General features: G+C 47.4%; 1 protein-coding gene across 1 annotated transcript in view; it reads left to right on the plus strand.

Moving 5' to 3' along the window:
• Positions 1-307: 307 nt before the first annotated feature.
• Positions 308-19,696, plus strand: part of ITGB1BP2 (integrin subunit beta 1 binding protein 2) — a 48,631-nt gene continuing 29,242 nt past the window's right edge. The window contains exons 1-4 of the mRNA XM_084638431.1: positions 308-554; positions 1,118-1,376; positions 1,729-1,869; positions 2,655-2,827. Of these exons, the coding sequence (XP_084494557.1) occupies positions 485-554; positions 1,118-1,376; positions 1,729-1,869; positions 2,655-2,827 (643 nt within the window). The 5' untranslated portion in view covers positions 308-484. The remainder of the gene's footprint in view (positions 555-1,117; positions 1,377-1,728; positions 1,870-2,654; positions 2,828-19,696) is intronic.

Below are 19,696 nucleotides of genomic sequence, written 5' to 3' on the forward strand. Positions count from 1 at the left end.
GCCTCTGCGTCCCACAGCCTCCGCAATTCTTTCCCACCACCCAATAGCTCCCCCTACCTCTGTGCTCCCTCCAGCCGCCCTACATGCCCTCCAGCCTCTGTGCCCACAGCCCCCTCATATCTCCACAGTCCCTGTGCTCCCCACAACCTTCCGTGCTCCACAGCCCTTGTCCTACCCCAGCACCCACAATAGCCTCCTTCACAGCCCCCACAAACTTCCCAATCCCTATGTCCCTGACTCGAATCCCTCTTTCAAATCTGCACCTGGTCCTCCACCCCAAATACCCAGATATCTCAGAGTTGCTGTTTGCTTCCCAAAGGTACAAAGAAAACTTGATCAATATGGTTCTTCAGCAGGCTGGCCTCTTAAGCCTGTTGCTTTTGCTCTCTGCTGCCTGCCCTGCTCTCTGCATCACTGAGCTGGTAGTGGGTTGATTTGCAGCCTGGTTCCTGCTCTAGGGTCCAGCGTGGTCCAGTTTGCTGAGATGTCTGCAGACACAGCCAAGTCCCACCCACTGGTACAAGCACTGGTTCACCTCACTGCAGGGGCAGCAGGTGAGTCTGGGAGCTGGGGCCTGTCCTCTGCAAGGGGCGGAGGGCATTGGTAGGTAGAATCATTTGGGAGCATATCTGGGTTCCTCAGAAGGGCAAGATACCAGGCTGGGGAGAAGGGGAGCCCTGACCCAAATGCATGGATAGGGCCCCCACAGGAAGAGCGGTGAGGCCTGGAAGGCAGCAGGAGTTGGACCTGAATCCCTGAAATAAGGCAGAACCACAGTTCAGGAGCAAGTTAAAACTTATCGGGGGGAGGAATTCTAGCTCAGAGGACACCTGCAATCCTGGGCCTCTCAGCTGTGGGAAGAGGAGACTTACAACCTCCAGCACCTGGCACTGAGGTACCCTGGGGCTTTGCCCTGGGTGGGGCGGTGTATGTGTGAAGAACTGGTCCTGAGGTAGCTTGGGGGTTTGCCCTAGGAGGGTTAAGGGGACACTGAGGTACCTGGGGGCTTTGCCCCAGGGGCTGGGGGTGAAGGACTGGCATTGAGGTGCTCTGAGGCTTTGCCCCTGGAGCAGAGGCAAAGGGGGGCACTGAGGTGACTGTGGGTTTGTCTCTGCAGGCGGGGTGGCATGCGTGGTTAGTGGGCAGCCCTTTGACACAATCAAGGTGAAGATGCAGACCTTCCCCACCATGTACCGGGGTTTCTTTGACTGCTCAGTCCGGACATACCAGCAGGAAGGGCTGCCCGGGCTGTACCAGGGCACCGCCCCAGCCCTGCTCGCTAACGTGGCAGAGAACGCAGTGCTGTTCGCTTGCTATGGCTTCTGTCAGCAGCTGGTGAGGCAGCTGTTTGGACTGAGCAGTGTGCTGGAGCTGAGGTATGGCCTGGCCCTGCAGGCGTGTGGCATGGGGACACCTCAGGGGGCGGAGCAGCGTGGCAAGGCTGCTGTAAGCCCCATTGCAGGGCTCAGGTTGGGGGCACTTGGGGCAGCATTTAGGGTGATGCCATTTTGGGAAGCTGAGTCGCCCATGTTTTCCATCTGTGACGGCCCAAGAGAAGGCTGTGGGGATGTCCCTGAGCAAAGGGATAGTCAGGGTTGGGGAGGCAGGTCACATTCCTCTTCTAGGGTAGTGGTGATGAGGGCCTCTGCTTGGCCCTCTGCAGAGCCTGGGCCTGTGCGGGGCGAGCTTCAGCTCTAACATTTGTGTTCTTGGGCCCTGTGGTGCCAGCAACCTGCAGAGTGCGCTTGCCGGCTCGTTCTCTTCTGTGTTTTCCTCTATGGTGCTGTGCCCTGCGGAGTTGGTGAAATGCCGCATGCAGGCCTTACCTGAGATGAAGGTCACTGGGCGAACAGCACTGGCATGTCACAGGTACATCACAGCCCCTTGGGAAGCAGGCCAGGCTTTGGTGAATTACACACAGCCCTGGTGGAAGGTTTGTGAGTGAGGCAGCAGGTCTGAATTCCCTCTTGCCCAGGAAGATGAGGGTGTCACACTGCCCAGCTGACTAGAACTGACTTGGTGCTAAACCCAGGCATTGCAAACGTTCTTTGTGCTTACTGGGTGGGGCCCTGCAGCTTCCTTCTGTCCCTCCTGGCCATACTGCCTGCCTGTGGGTCTGCATGCCACAGCATACCCGAAACCTTCCTCTATCACAACCAAACATCCTCCTCTCCTTCCTGGCCACTGTATTGTGGCTGAGCTGGCAGCCAACATCTCTCCCGTGGCACAGTGCAGATCATTGCTGCTGTGGTTGCCAGGCTACCCAGCTCTCCTGTTTTTGTGCCTATGTCCCAAATTAATCCCAGGTTTCCAATGGACAGTTTGTGGAGAACATTTGCAAATGAGGGAACAAGGGAGGTCAGTGGATGATACTCCAGAGCCCACTCTGATACATGAGTTTAAACCAAGTCTTCCCTACTCCTTTCTTCGTTCCCCCATAAATTCTGCCTCTAGCACGAATGCTGGAATGTGACCAGTTTGGCCTGGAAAACGAATCTGGGATTCAGTCTCAGTGAGAATGTGGGGTAATATGGCATGGCTCTAGGTTGACGGATCATCCTGGGTTGGTAAAGGTAATGCTAAGTGTCGTTATGTTTTCATTTCTGGCCCTTATGGTCCGAGTTTGGGTACATTGCCTGTGTTCTCTCTTGCAGCTCTACCTGGGCTACTGTGAAAAATATCTTTCAATCTGAGGGCCTGCTGGGATTTTTCCAGGGCCTGACCAGTACTTGGCTACGGGAGGTGCCTGGCTACTTCTTCTTCTTTGGTGGCTATGAAGTCAGTAGAAGCTTTTTCACCCAGGCTGGCCAGTGCAAGGAGGATCTGGGTGAGTAGAGCTGGATGTGGGCAATAAAAAGGGAGTTTCGGCATCATGGCCTTTGCAGAGGAGTGGTGAGGAATTGTGTCATTTTGAGCAAGGCCAGAACTAGGATCTGGTTGTTTTCACAATGAAGTAGTGACCAGTATCGATACAGCTCTGACCACTCCAGTGGGGGTGGTGTGCTGTGGAGGTATGAGCTTCAGACTGGTGACAGAAGCAGAAACATTTTATGCAGAATGGACAAGGGGGAGTCCCTGGTACTAGTAGATGGACACCAAATCAATTTGAAGGAGGGGATGGGGAACTTCAGAAGCAACCCATACATGTCACAATCCCAGGCTCCAACCCTCCTGGAAGATTTTAACTCCCCAGTTTTTTATTTATAACATTGCCCCTTGGCCCAAGCAGGTTCTTGCCAAGTTTTTTCATTAGGAGAAGAAATTGATTATACAAGTCAGGGATTTCTTTGGTGCAAACCTGTTTATTTACAACGATTGCCCCAAAAGTCCTATTTCCCAGAATACCATAGGAACAAACAATACGTGGGACTTTCCTTGCCCAGAAACCCAGTCCTGCTTCTCCAGCTCTTTCTCTGCTCCCTCTCTGGGTCATGTTAACAGTGTTTCTCTGGCTTTCTCCTGATGACACTCACAGCTCCACCAATCAATGGCACAATCTCTGTATTTTCAATCAGTCCAAGAGAAACCCCTCTTACTTTCCCTGAGCTAGTTCTTGTTCAGGACTTCCTACATGGGCCAGCACCTTGGCTGGTGGCATTCAATACATAAAAGGTTTTTACAAGGAGGAGGGAGAAGAATTGTTCTTCTTAACCTCTGAGGCTAGGACAAGAAGCAATGGGCTTAAATTGCAGCAAGGGAGGTTTAGGTTGGACATTAGGAAAAACTTCCTAACTGTCAGAGTGGTTAAGCACTGGAATAAATTGCCTAGGGAGATTGTGGAATCTCCATCATTGGGGATTTTTAAGAGCAGGTTGGACAAAGACCTGTCAGGGATGGTCTAGATAATCCTTAGTCCTGCCATGAGTGCAGGGGGCTGGACTAGATAACCTCTCAAGGTCCCTTCCAGTCCTATGATTCTATGATTCTTTTGTTCTAGCTATCTTACTCCACAAAGGAGCTTAATTGCTTCTCCCATTTAGCCTGAATGAAAGGTAGCTAGCACGTTAATCGGGTTCAGCAATGTCTATGATTGCCCACAGATCAAACATGCTGGCCAGAAGCCCGCATAGCCTTCCAGCACACCACTCCATCTCAGGCCTGGTCTGCACTGTGAAAAATCCAAGATGAGAGACCCAAATTCAGATCCCTGCTCTACCTCAGGCTGAGGGGGGACTTGAACCCAGGTCTCCCACAGCCCAGATAAGTGCCCTAGCTCAGTGGTTCTCAACCAGGGGCACACGTACCCCTGGAGGTATCCAGAGTTCTGCCGAGGTTACATCAGCTCACCCAGATATTTGCCTACTTGTACAACAGGCGACATAAAAAGCATTAGTGAAGTCAGTACAACCTAAAATTTCATACAGACAATGAATTGTTTGTACTGCTCTATGCTATACACTGAAATGTAAGCACAAGATTTATATCCCAGTTGATGTATTTTATAATTATAGGGTAGAAATGAGAAAGCAGTAATCTTTCAGTAATACTGTGCTGTGACACTTTTGTATTTTTAGGTCTGATTTTGTACGCAGGTAGTTTTTGAGTGAGGTAAAACTTGGGGGTACGCAAGACAGAGCTGACTCCTGAAGGGGCACAGCAGCCTGGGAAGGCTGAGAGCCCCTGCTCAAACCAACCGGTTAAAAGATATCATGGAGGCAGCAGTAGTGGCTGCTGATGATGATTGTGAATCTAGCCCTTTAAAAATGCCCAGAAACAAAATGTTTAGATTTTCCAGACCTGCTGAGAACCAAACTCAATTACTCACCCAGCTGTACTGGGGACCCCAAATCCAGTGAAGGATTCATTTACTAGAACTTCTGCTATTGTTACAGCCTCTTGGGTTCCTTATTGGATAAACTTCAGGGCACTTTGTAAAGCAGCTGAGCAGCTGACCTGTTCTGCACAGCCTCAATTTTCCTTTGGTCAGTGGAAATACCTCCTCACTGTCTGTGTGTGCTGGTTAGGTTACCTTTTTGGAACAACTCACATTTTTTTGGGTTCAGTTTCAGATTGGCAGCTTTAAGCTTATCACAGACCATTTGTAGATGTGCTGGTTTCTATTCAAAGGTCTTTCCATATACCGAGATATCATTTAGGTATAACACGCATTTTGAGAGAGGCATGCCATGCAGTACCTTCTCCATAAGCTTCTCAAACATGGCTGATGCATTACACAAGCTGAAAGCCATCACTTTAAATTGCCACAGGTCCTGTTCTGTTCTGAAAACAGTCTTTTCCCTGTCCTTTGGTTTCACTTGCCAATACTCATTTTTAAAATCCAGTGGGGAAAAACAGACTGAATTTGCTGCAGCATACTATCACCTATTTGTGGCAATGGGTAAGAATCCTTCAAAGTGACTTAATTTAGTTTTCTATAGTCCACATAGAATGTGATGCTGCCATCTTTTTTCTTAACCAGAACCATGAGTGAGGCCCAAGGACTGGTCGAAGGCTCAATTATGTCTTTGTGATACATTTCCTTAATGATCTACAAAGCCTCCCCATGCTAATTTCCCCCTACTGTTACTCACACCTTCCTGTCAACTGTTTGAAATGGGCCATCCTGATTATCATTACAAACGTTTTTTTTCTCTTGCTGATAATAGCCAACCTTAATCGATTGATCTCATTAAGAGTTGGTATGGCAACCCCCAATTTTTCATGTTCTCTGTATATCTATATATCTTCCTACTGTATTTTCCACTGCATGCATCTGATGAAGTGGGCTTTAGCCCACAAAAGCTCATGTTCAAATAAATTTGTTAGTCTCTAAGGTGCCACAAGTACTCCTAGTTTTTTTTCCTGATACAGACTAACATGACTACCACTCTGAAACCTCTTCTCTCTTAGCAACTGATAGTCAGGTGGCTGTTTAATGCGTGAGTTTTCCCCAGTATCAATCTTGTGCTGGACCAGTGCAGTATAATCTCTGCCTTTGATGGAACTGGAGAATAACCTCTGATTTCTAACCAAAAAGTGTCTTAGATCATTCTGCTGCTTCTCCTTTAAATCTGAGGTACTGCATTGGAACAAGTCCCGTCAAAATTCTGGGAACTTACCTTTATTTCCTTCCCCTTGTAGTTTTCTTCTACAGTCACATTTACTAGATCTGCTGGTTCCCATTTTGCAACAATGGTTCCCTTTTTTACTTTTTTTCAGAAGCATTTGGCAAATGAACAGGAATCCATTCCTGCTTCAGATCCACAATAACTTTAGCAGCTAAAATTTCCCCCAAGACCATAGGTCTTAATGCAGATCTCAACCAAACCCCATCTTTTCCTTGCTGGAATGCTACCACAGCATGTAGCTGTTGTTATGGTTTCTGACCCCCTGGAGGCAGAACAATTTGTTCACTGCAAACCAATTGCCTATAAACAATTTTTAAAATCTGGGCCACCTCTTTGAAGGGAATTTCCAGACTGAATTTGCAGGACTCCTTTCCTGTCATTGATTCCAGCAGTTGGACATAATAAAATCCAAAACAACTCGCTCATTGACTAGCTCAGCTACCCAACATCTTGCTCAAATTGCAGAGGTTCAGTTTTCAAACCTAGTTTTCCCCATTTTTGGACAAGTGCATGTTCCCATCACTGTCTCCATTTGAGATCAGTTTTTGGTTCCCTATTTCCTAACATTACTAGCTTGTCTAGTCTAATAACTTATGTGTGAGCCACTGTCCGCTATTCTTGTGCATTTCACAGATCCTATTACATACTCAATAGCCATACTCCTATTATGGTTGTTCAGCTGCCCAGATCTAATCAAAAACTGTGGGAGTAGTTCTTGTTCCTCCAAGGTTTGCACTTTCAGGTTGGTGTCCCACATTTCCCAAACTGGGTAAGGGACTTTCATTAGGTTCTCGGGATGCTCTGTCCTGGGCTGCCTTAAATTTATAATAACCCTTCCTTTTGTAGCCAATTTTTTCACAGTACCAGCATTTAACTGAATGGCTTCCCTTATTTTTTGCATCCTTGCCAATTTCCTTTCTTTTATAAACCACATTAAGCATTTTTTTTCAAAAAAAGAAAAGGAGGACTTGTGGCACCTTAGAGACTAACCAATTTATTTGAGCATAAGCTTTCGTGAGCTACAGCTCACTTCATCGGATGCATACTTTCATGCTTTGTGTGTATAAAAGATCTTCTACACCTTCCACAGTATGCATCCGATGAAGTGAGCTGTAGCTCACAAAAGCTTATGCTCAAATAAATTGGTTAGTCTCTAAGGTGCCACAAGTACTCCTTTTCTTTTTGCGAATACAGACTAACACGGCTGTTACTCTGAAACCTGTCATTTTTTTTCAGTTGTTGGATCATGTCATGAACCACATTAGAATCCTCTTTTCCATCATGCATATTAGACACAAAGCTGTACTTACAGGGTTCCTGGTGATCAGCTTCCATCCTCCTCACTAACGTCTGCTTCCTCTTCTGGTGGGCTGCTGCAAGGAAAGAGTCAAGTTCAGAGGCAAATTCCACAGCCTCTCAGAGTGACCTTGGCCTTCTTTCACTGATCTTAATCTGCAAATCCACATCCATCTGAGCATCTATAACTTGGTGCATTCCTAATGTATTCTAGAAGTCCTCCTGGTATCTAGATATGCCAGGAACACAAATCTCCTTACATGTGGTCTCTTTCCCCCACACTCCTTTTAGCTCTTAGCTGTGCCTGGCTAGCTCCGATTGATGACTAGCTCCAAACTTCATGTCAAGGGCTTGCACCAGATACAGATAACTCAGTTTCTTTTCTGGGAGTGAATCCTGCAGCGCCATCAGAGCTGGGCCATTCCAGTTAGCTGCTAGAAACCACCTCTCTGTTCATCTCACTAGCCATTCATTGGGGCTGTGAAATTGAACTGAGCTATGTAAGCCTCCCAGGGAGTTTTCCCCTCACAGAAGTGGGATTTTGTACCACTTGAGTTGGAACAATCCAACCTCTCCTGTCTGGGCCTGTGTGGGCTACAAACAGGATCGAGAACTGTTGTAAATATCCTGTCTTTCTCAAGTTCTCTGGCTGGCCTGATTCCTTGCCTTGGCTTTTCCTGTGGCTTTTGACCCTTTGATTTCTTGATGAAGCTAATCTTTTAGCTCCTAAAGTCCTCAGTGCTGCTTATCAGTGTTAGCAAGTTCTAAGTTGGCCAAAGCTTTCCTGACCTTCCCTGGTTCCTGGAACACCCTCTCCTCTTTCTCCTCTTGCTGGTCACATCCTGGATCCACGTTGCCAGTCCAGACTGAGAGTTTCTGTAGTTGGGCTGCCAAATTGCCAGGATACTTTGTAGCTGCTGCCCTGATGAACATTTTATCTCCAGCAGCCGGTCATCTCTCAGTCATTGCTAGGCAACCTCCAGATGTCAATTTAATTCCTTTCACTAAATCTCCAGCTCCTATTTTAAATTCTTTTGAGACGTCTTCAGCTCTTGTTGTAAATCTTGTTTTAATTCCTTTTGGCCATCTCTGATTTCTGCAAGCACCTCCATTATTTGTTCCATCTTGGTTCCACAGTAATACCAACTTATAATTTCTCTCCTTGGAAACTCTATCCCAGTTCTAACACCAATGTTGCCTATTTGACCAAGTGGTTAGCCAATATTTGTGGCCTTGCTGAGTTGTTTCCATTTGAAGGATAAATTGATTATGTGAGTCAGGTACTTCTTCAGTTCAGTCCTCTTTATTTACAGAGAATGTCCACAATGTCTGGTTTTCCTGAACACAGTAGGAACAAAAAACAAGAGGCAGTTGCCTTGTTGAGCAGTCCATGCCTGCTTTCCAGACAGTCCTGTGTCTCAAGGAGCTCTGTTTCTGCTCCCTGTCAGGGCCACACTACCAGTGCTCCTCTGGCTTTCTCTAGGCTTTCTGCTGCTTTCTGACACATGGGCAGCTCCACCAATCTCTTATTCTCCATGAGTTAGTTTTTGCTCAGGCTTTCCCATGCAGGCCAGCACTTTGAGCGGTGGCTTCTATTGATTCAGCTATCTAACTCCATAAAGGAGTTTAATTATTTCTTCCATTTAGCCTGAATAAAAGGCAGCCAAAACATCCATCAGCTTCATCAATGTCTAGGATTGCCCATAAATCAAAGACACATTTGCTGGCAGCCACCAACACCCTCCAGCACAACAATAACTTGTATTACAGTAGTGCCTAAGGGTTCCTTTCAGGATTCTGGCCCCATTTTGCAAAGTATTGAACAAAAAAATTAAAAAGAACTACTCCAAACAGTTTATAATCTAAGTTACAACCAGGGTAAACAAGTACAGCAAAGTACAAAGCAGCCAGAACTTTCCTGACTTTGCTGGTGAAAACTTCTTGTTAGAGACAGTAGAAGAAATGTTGTGGTTACAGGATTATTTTGATGTTACTTTGTATCCCATGGCTAGTACTATATTTTAGGGTTCTTTTCCATTAGCTCAGGTACTAGCTTCTTAATGTCCACACGTAATGTAAACCTTTCATTTTATTAATGATGTGCTCAAAGAAAAAAGTTTACAAAATCAGCTCAGTCTCTTACACCTTTCTTACATGATGAGGATGACATTGTTAAGTTTATGATGGCAGTATGCATATGGTCATGAAAACAGTGTCAAACAGATTGCAAACAATATGCTTTCAGCTTGCTTACAAAGCTCTGGTTTTGTTACATCAATTTTCTCCTAACCATAAACAGACACAGAAAGAGAAAAGGCAGAAGAGGAGGGAAAAGGAAAGAGATGCTTTGATATGATCAGATGCAGGTGTGAAGTTGTAGAGTGGTTACCTCAGGCCAGAGCTGGCACCTCTGTCAGGCAGGCAGGAACACCCTTGTCCACCAACATTCAGTCAGGCTGAAGATTGGGGAGCGGGAGGCAGGGTCAGTTTGATAGGGGAAGTTTCTTCCTCTCCCACATCAGGATCAACAATCAAACAAGCAGGGAGGGACTATATTCAGCACAGCTGGGTACATTGTCAAACCCCAGAGACACAAGAGCCTGAGCCTCATTGGGCCTGACATCCACTAGTTCTGCAACTTAGAGTGGAAAATAAGAAAAGAGACAGACACAAACACAAGTCAACAAAAGCCATCTTCCCTTGGATTCTTTTGGGTTTTAGGTCCCACCCTCATACATAGTTTGCCATCAGCCATCAAGGCAACCCTGCAGGATTCCAGGAGTCCTTTTACCCAAAATGCTCACAACATTAGGGCCTTGTCTGGAAAATGTTTGTTTGGTGCAGTCCAAACACTCCTTGTCTGTGACTAGTCTGTGCACCTATAAAAAAAATCCTGGTTCCCAAACCAGGCCAGGCAAGTCCTCCATGTGTATCAGGTTCTCTCAGCATGACTGTGCCTGAGGAAATGAAGCTTCTCCAGATTCCAGGACCTTGACCATAGCTTTAATCCACTATAGTCTCTCCTGAAATCAGGCTCTGGCAGTGGGCAGGTTCCATTGTCATGACAGATGTCACCATGGAGAAGCTATTTTTGGTTTGGTATGTACCAGGTTAGAGGAGATGGTTGGTATTCTGAAAGTTCTAGGTATTCTCAGTGCTAGTGATCACAAACTTCCAGAATTACTGAGCCATACCAACTCTGACCATGATCTTATTAGCCCTCCCGAGCTAGGTTGTATTGCTTGGAGATTGACCACTCCAGGGTAATCCAGGGGATGTTCTTTCTTCTGAGTTGGTTCTGAACCAATCAGAGCCCCAGTATGTTGGTTAGTGGCACTGTGGTTCCCATCTGTATCTAGTTACATTTTTACATGAGGTGTCATCTGACGGATGAGACACCACGGTTCTGATCACTCATCATTCAGTGAAGATCATTTGGCACTTTTTTGGTAAGAATTGGGGTACGAACCCTAGTGTCCTAACCAAATTCCAAGTCAGTCACTTATATTCTTCTTCGAGTGCTTGCTCATGTTGATTCCATTCTAGGTGTGTGCGTGCCCATGTGCGCGGTTGTCGGAGATTTCTGCCTTAGCAGTATCCGTAGGGCCAGCTGTGGCCCCCCCTTGAGTGCCATGCTCATGCATCAGTATGTCAGGCACCACTGGCCCTACGCCCTCTCAGTTCCTTCTTACCGCCTGTGCATAGCAAGGGCTAGTGATTTCATCACTTCTGACTTTGAGGCTTAGGGCCTTGTAAATAGTTGTTTATAGTAGTTAGTGTTAAGTAGTTGTTAAGTGTAGTTAGGAGTTAGAAGTTAGAGTCCCAGTTAAGCCCTGCGTGGACTGTAACAGGCCTGTGCCAGTAAGTGACCCCCACAGCTGCCTCAAGTGCTTGGGGGAATCACATGTGAAGGACAAGTGTCGTATTTGTAAAAAGTTTCGACCCAAAAATCAGAAAGAGCAGGATATTCATTTGCGGGATCTCCTCATGGAGGCTTCCCTTAGTCTGGCTTCCGAGCCGTCCCACCAAGACTCACCTAGTACCTCGTCCTCAGTGCACAGTGCACCCCCGTCACTGGGCTCTGCCCGTCACCACTCCCCATCACCGGTGCCCAGAAAGAAAATGAAGAAGCACAGCTCCCTGGCACCAGACAAGAAGGGCTGTGGGACCCTCCAGGGCCAGCCCACCAGATGATTTTAAAGAACCCAAGGCCCTGCTTCGACAAGTGGCTGAGAACGTGGGCCTAGAGGTGGAGGAGATGGCTGAGCAGGTCGACACCTTGTTCAATATCCTCTCAGCCTCTATCCCAGCCCACTCTGCACTACTAGTACGTAATGGGGTTCTGAAAATTGCCAAGGTCGCGTTGTCCATCCTCTCTCCTCCAAAAGGGCCAAAAAGGAGTACTTCATCCTGGTCAAAGGGTTCGAGTACCTTTATACCCACCCACCTCCGGGCTCTCTGGTTGTCTCTGCGGCCAATGAAAAGGACAAGCAGGGCACACCAGCTCAACTCCCCAAAATAAAGAGGCCAAAAGACGACCTTTTTGGGAGAAAAATTTATTCAGCAGCCAGCCTGCAATTCCGGGTGGCGAACCATCAGGCCCTCTTGGGCAGGTACAATTTTAACTAATTTTAACTTATGAACCTCCGTAAGTTCAAGGAGTCCCTCCCGCAGGGTTTGGCCCAGGAATTTGGCACCCTGGTGGAGGAGGGCACTGCGGCGGCTAGGTGCTCTCTCCAGATGCTGTGCGACTTGGTGGCTAGGGCATTTGCGTCGGCGGTGGTCATGAGACGCAGCTCCTGGCTTCAGACCGCCAGCCTGTCCCACGAGATGCAGACCTTGATCCAGGGAATGGTCTAGTTTCGATGGGAACGATTCGATGGGAACGGTCTATTTTTGGAGCAGACTGATGCGAGGCTGTATGGGTTAAAGGACATTAAGGCCACCCTTCGCTTGCTGGGCATGCATACGCCGCAGTCTGCACGGAAGCAGTTCCAGCCAAGGCCGTGGCAGCCTCATCAGGGGTCTGCAAGGAGAAGGGACAGAGACACGACCTTTAGTTGCCGCCACCTTTCCTCCTCCCGCTCACCTGCACAGCCCAGCCTGGTGAATAAGCTTCTGGCCCCCGGCATGCTTCGTTTTGAAGGTGCGCTCGAGAGCGACGCCCCAGTCAATTCCCCGGATCCACCTTGTTCTTTCCTCGACCATTTCGTCCCTATTGTTCGGCCTGGTCGCAGTTACTTCGGACCGCTGGTTGCTGGACATAGTATCTCAGGGCTATACCCTGCAATTTTCAGCCCTGTGCTTGGGGGGGCTGTGGGCATTGGGGCTGGGGGGGCTGCGCGCTGCCTGCCCGCCCTGTGCTTGGGGCCGGGGGCCACGCATTGCCCATCCTGCACTCAGAGGCCGGGGGGGTTACGGGGGGGGCCTCCCGCGGTGGAGGGGGGGCAGGTCCTCAGGGGGAAGGGGCCGGCTGTGGGCTAGCCTCCCCCAGTCGATGCTTCACCTGACACCCGTGTTCACATATCATTATGCGCTTACCCAGCAAGCTCGAGATGATGCTGGCTTTGGCAGAGCAGTGCCGCAAGCTGCAAGACTGTGAACTCCGAGCCCACCTCCACGGATACTGCTTGTGAGTCACCTCGCATGGAATGACATGAGCAAGCACTCGAAGAAGAAAAAACGGTTACCTACCTTTTCGTAACTGTTGTTCTTTGAGATGTGTTGCTCACGTCCATTCCATTACCTACCCCTCTGTTGGAGTTGCTGGCAAGGAGGAACTGAGAGGGCGCAGGGCTGGCAGTGCCTGATATACCGATGCATGAGTGTGGCACTAAAGGGGGCACCACAGTTGGCCCAACGGATACCACTAAGGCAAAAATCTCCAACGATTGTGCATGTGGACACGCGCACACCTAGAGTGGAATGGACATGAGCAACACATCTCGAAGAACAACAGTTACGAGAGGTCAGTAACCATTTTTTCTGCTACCCTAAATTGCACTGTATCAAATGGATACAGGAGTTGTCTTTGCTTCCCATCCTTTGCTGAAGGGTTGCTGTGGGCTGTTAAATATCTATGGTCTTCCACCTCAGAGTAGAGGCCTGCAGTGCCCTCCTCCACCATGGGTCCCACAGGACCTGCTGCCATAATAGCGGGAGTGGGTGAGAATAGGAGTGTGTATTGCGGGCTGGAACAGGAGCAGGATTAAAAATTGTCCCACACAGGGCTCTAACTCAGAGGTCGCTGTGTCTCAGTGCTGGATGTATGGATGACATATATATTCCCATGATGAGTTTGGGCTGCAGATGGTGGAAAGAAGAAAACTGAGAGGAACAAGGTGAATTTGAGGAGTTGTGGAAAGATGTAACTGCTGATTTCCTTGCTTTTTATGGTTTGCACTGATGAGATACACACCTCAAAGCATATTTAATAAATAGGTAGCAATGCTGATAGCTAGTCACAGGGAGAGCGAACTGTGTTGTTACGTATTACCACCTTTATACCTCCCCTGTGCGTTGACATGGGCTCCCCTGCCAGATCTGGTAATTGTTGCTCCATCCTGGTGGTTGTTGAAAGCAGCTATAAGAAGCCCCTTGGGGAGTCCAGGAAGAATGAAGCTCTATAAAAGGGGACATGGGAGGAGCGCAGCTTTGCAATGGGGCCAGGAGGGGAAGCAGTGCTGTGAGGGACATGGGGCTGAACTTGTGCGTGGGTCATCAGAGAAGAGCTTCACCCCCACTGCTCTCTTCCCCCTCCTTCTGCCATCCCCAGGCCAAGCCACACACAGCCCTGCTTATCCGCACAGACACCCACTTCCCTTAGGCTTTCCAGTGAGCTGCTGCATGGTATGCCAGAGGAACTATGGGGGGTGAGCAAGGATATGGGGCTAGCCTGGGGGTGATTGAGGAGGTAGGGGGGCAGGGTTCTGGGGGTGGCCTGCAAATGGAAGAATTGTCCAGTGGTTCAAGAGGAGGCTGGTTCAGTGATTAAGATGCTACCCTAGGGCTTGGGAGATCTGAGTTCAAATTACTGCTCTGCTGCAGAGTTCCTGTGAGACCCTGAGCAAGTCACTTGGTTTCTCGGGCCCCAATCACCATTGTACAGTGGGGACAATACTTCAGGAGTGTGTGAGGATAATACACTAGTGATTGGTTTCAGAGTAACAGCCGTGTTAGTCTGTATTCGCAAAAAGAAAAGGAGTACTTGTGGCACCTTAGAGACTAACCAATTTATTTGAGCATAAGCTTTCGTGAGCTACAGCTCACTTCATCGGATGCATACCGTGGAAACTGCAGCAGACTTTATATATACACAGAGAATATGAAACAATACCTCCTCCCACCCCACTGTCCTGCTGGTAATAGCTTATCTAAAGTGATCATCAGGTGGGCCATTTCCAGCCCAAATCCAGGTTTTCTCACCCTCCACCCCCCCCACAAATTCACTCTCCTGCTGGTGATAGCCCATCCAAAGTGACAACTCTTTACACAATGTGCATGACAATCAAGTTGGGCTATTTCCTGCACAAATCCAGGTTTTCTCACATCCCCCCACCCCCATACACACACAAACTCACTCTCCTGCTGGTAATAGCTCATCCAAACTGACCACTCTCCAAGTTTAAATCCAAGTTAAACCAGAACATCTGGGGGGGGGGGGTAGGAAAAAACAAGAGGACACAGGCTACCTTGCATAATGACTTAGCCACTCCCAGTCTCTATTTAAGCCTAAATTAATAGTATCCAATTTGCAAATGAATTCCAATTGATTGTGAGGCACTCAGATATGTCGGTGAGGGAGGCCAGACAAGCACCTCAGAGAGATTAGACGTGGGAAGCCCAGTGCCTCTTTGGTGAGACATCAGCACTTACTGGGCTCCCTTAGCCCTGTTGCCTCCACTCCCTCTGCCCAAGACAAAAGCTAAACTCCAGACTGGTCTGCTCAGCCTCTAATCATGTAATTCATTTGCCTGGCCTGGTCTGTCCCCCTGAGTCCCAGTACTGCTGGGTGCTTGCACTCATTTTCTCTTACTTTGCTTGCATTTCTCTGGAGGATCTGGGAGATCCCCAATGACTTTCCCCTTTTCCACACTGAGGTCTCTCTCCCTCTGTTGAATTTTAGGTTCTCTTCCCCTAACAGTGAGCGGTGGGATGGGGGGGGCCTGTTTCTGGCTGGCCGTCTATCCCATTGATTCAGTGAAGTCTCGGATACAGGTGCTTTCCATGGCAGGGCGGCAAGATGGCTTCCTGCTCTCCTTTCTTCATATCTTGAGGACAGAAGGTAGGTGACACACAGACAGCTTCATTCACTGAATCCATCTCTAAAGTTAGACATTTTAAAATCAGCAGGTCCAAATAACTTGCATCCAAGAGTTTTGAAAGAGCTGGCTATAGAGTTTTCTGGACCATTAACATTAACATTAATTTTCAAGACTCAAGAAGCTCAATCTGTTTATCTTAAGAAAGAAGTTAAGGGGTGATTTGATTACAGTCTAATAAGTACCTACATGGGGAACAAATTGATAATGGGCTCTTCAGTCTAGCAGAGAAAGGTCTAACACTTGGAAGCCGAAGTTAGACAAATTCAGACTGGAAAGAAGGTGTAAATTTTGTTAGTTAAACATTGGAACAACTTACCAAGGTGGTGGATTCTTTATCACTGACAATTGTAAATCAAGAGTGGATGTTTCTGTAAAGGATCTGCTCTAAGAATTATTTTTGGGAATTGTCATACAGGAGGTCAGACTAGATGATCACAATGGTCCCTTCTGGCCTTGGAATCTCTGGTTCTCCTAGGGTTCTCGGAAAGGGGCTCTGGACATTTCCCAGGTTCGGTCTCTCCTGCCTGGGAGGGTTTCTCTTGATATCTTGCTCTGGTTGAGAATCTCACCAAGCTGAGGCTGTTGTGGGCTCCGTAGGGGACGTTCTGTTTGTCTGTCACAGGCATGGTGAGCTCACCTGATCGTGGTGTATGTGTTGTAGGTTTCACAGCTCTTTACTGTGGACTGATGCCCACAGTGATACGCGCACTCCCCTCCAACGGCGCCCTCTTCCTAGCCTATGAAATGACGAGGAAAAAGCTAACTGGCCTGCTTGATAGGACACCCTGAGGTCAGAGGTCAAGGCCTGATTTGGAAGGTGGCATTATAAAGCAACATGAACTAAGTTTGGGACTCCTCTCTGGCTGCTGTGGCCAAACCTTTCTGGGTGGTTCTCAGTGCCTTTGGACTTTTGACACCTCCCAGCCTGGGAAGGTCAGATGTCAGCAGGCACTGAGCAGGCTGGCATTTAAGGAGTAATATTATGTTCACAGGCATTTCAAAGGGATGGGGACAGGGTTCAACACCTGGGCAGTGCAAAATTGATTTCCTTCTTCAGTGGGTTCCCTGTGTGCCTCCTTTCTAAAAGTCTACTCTTTAATCTGCATTTCTGATCAAACCCAAGTGACTTGTGTTTGCTGAGATGGAGCAGAGAAGTAAGCATGCTCCAGCAGGCAATGGTGTCTAATATGATATGTTTGTCTTTATGTACATAGATATAATGAGAATAAAACTTTCCTAGATTTTTGTGGCAATTAATTAAAATCTCTAATCTGGAGAGGGTTTTTCTGTTTTGATGGGGGAGACTGGTGGGATTCTGGGCCTAGAGAATCAGGAGGAGGAAGAATCTGGGCAAACTCAGTCTGGGACTTGTAAAACATTGTGTAACATTTGCTCTTTTCTCCTGTGACCTCAGTGATGACAGTGGAATGTTCGAGGAAGCTCCAGAGAGTATGCTCCCATGCTGGATTTCGTGAGAACCTGTATGAAATGCTTTACTGAAGTCCAGATATGCTCCCTTTGTACACTGACATCTGCATATCCAGCAGTAGCCAGCACCTTCCTCCTAGCAGCCACCTCTATTCACTGGATCTGACATATCAGTTCTGATACTTAAGGCACTTGGGACCCTCCAGAATGTATTTTCCTTTGGTTTGGTGAAAGCCTTTGGTTATTTCTGTAACTTTTGGATTGTCTGGACCCTTCAGTTCAGGGCAACTGCACCAGTATTTCCCCTCTGTGGTCCACCAAGGGATCCACTCTAGGCTCCCAGATCATCATCTGTCACCTCTCTTGGGTGGAAATTCATGTCTCTCTCCCTCCTGATGAGTTTTTTTCCAGGCTACACAGTTCCTTGCGTACACTGTGATATTCCCAGCAAACGAGACTTCCTAAACTGTATCTGTGCTTTGGTTCTTCTCCTGAGGCTGTGAACGGAGTAATTATCAGCAATCACCAGTCACCACACAGCTCTTTCTAAGCAAGCACATTTATCCTTAAGGTGAAAGCATTACAGAGAAAACAATAAAAAACCCTCACACATTCCAAACGCTCAACGGAGGTCCTCCGACTCCAGCCGCAAGTTCTGGTGGGCATCAGTCCTTCAGAACCCACAAGGCTGCAAGTTCATGGCTGTATCAAATTCTGAACCAGAACGACCAGCTGGGCGGTTCATCTGTTTCTTCATACAGCTTAGGCCTTTGATCTCCAATCTTCAGGAACAGGTAACCAGCAGACAAAGACCTGCCGCTCAGGGCATAGCTTCAAAAAGGCAGGGTTTTTGCCTAACCAGAAGTGGGCAGTTTGCATTAACCACCCCTCCCGCCACCTTTCAGGTACTCCCCAGGAAATCCACTTAATGCTTATTGTCTATTCTTGTCCAAAAGTTCATTCTTGTCTGGCACGTTTTCAGTGGTAGTCCTTTGAACTTGCAGCCCTCAGATCACATCTCCCCCCTGGAGAGGTGCAATGGGGTGTGTACCCCACACAGGCCATGAATGGGTTAATGTGGGCCTGACTGATGATGGAGCACAGTTGGGGAGGGGCTGGGTGGTGCTTATAAAGCCAGGAAGTTTGCAGCAGAAAGGGGTTGCTGGAGAGAGTCTGCAGTCACTCAGTGGGGTATAGAAGAAGTAGGAAGTGGTCCAGGGGGGCAGCAAGGACTCTGAGGAATCCTTGGCTGCCAGCTAGCAGGTCCTGGGCTAGCTGGTCCATCTAGCGGGTCCTCAAAAGGTAATAACAAAATGTTTTTTAAGTACATCAGAAGCAGAAAGCCTACTAAACAACCTGTGGGGCCCCTGGATGATTGAGAAACGAAAGGAGCACTTAAAGACGATAAAGTCATAGTGGAGAAACTAAATGAATTCTTTGCTTCAGTCTTCACGGCTGAGGATGTTAGGGAGATTCCCAAACCTGAGCCGTCTTTTGTAGGTGACAAATCAGGAATTGTCACAGATTGAAGTGTCACTAGAGGAGGTTTTGGAATTAATTGAGCAACTTAACAGTAACAAGTCACCGGGACCAGATGGCATTCACCCAAGAGTTCTGAAAGAACTCAAATGTGAAATTGTGCAACTATTAACTATGGTTTGTAACCTGTCCTTTAAATCAGCTACTGTACCCAATGACTGGAAGATAGGTAATGTAACGCCAATATTTAAGAAGGGCTCTAGAGGTGCTCCTAGCAATTACAGACCGGTAAGTCTAACGTCAGTACCGGGCAAATTAGTTGAAACAATAGTAAAGAATAAAATTGTCAGACACATAGAAGAACATAAATTGTTACGCAAAAGTCAATATGGTTTCTGTAAAGGGAGATCAGGTCTTACTAATCTATTAGAGTTCTTTGAGGGGGTCAACAAACATGTGGACAAGGGGGATCCAGTGGACATAGTGTACTTAGATTTCCAGAAAGCCTTTGACAAGGTCCTTCACCAAAGGCTCTTACGTAAATTAAGTTGTCATGGGATAAGAAGGAAGATCCTTTCATGGATTGATAACTGGTTAAAAAAAAGACAGGGAACAAAGGGTAGGAATAAATGGTAAATTTTCAGAATGGAGAGGGGTAACTAGTGGTGTTCCCCAAGGGTCAGTCCTAGGACCAATCCTATTCAACTTATTCATAAATGATCTGGAGAAAGGGGTAAACAGCGAGGTGGCAAAGTTTGCAGATGATACTAAACTGCTCAAGATAGTCGAGACCAAAGCGGACTGTGAAGAACTTCAAAAAGATCTCACAAAACTAAGTGCTTGGGCAACAAAATGACAAATGAAATTTAATGTGGATAAATGTAAAGTAATGCACATTGGAAAAAATAACCCCAACTACACATACAATATGATGGGGGCTAATTTAGCTACAACTAATCAGGAGAAAGATCTTGGAGTCATCATGGATAGTTCTCTAAAGACGTCCACGCAGTGTGCAGCGGCAGTCAAAAAAGCAAACGGGATGTTAGGAATAATTAAAAAAGGGATAGAGAATAAGACGGAGAATATCTTATTGCCCTT

Source organism: Lepidochelys olivacea (genome assembly GCF_965140295.1).
Source record: "Lepidochelys olivacea isolate rLepOli2 genome assembly, chromosome: 9".
Lineage (NCBI taxonomy): Eukaryota > Metazoa > Chordata > Testudines > Cheloniidae > Lepidochelys > Lepidochelys olivacea.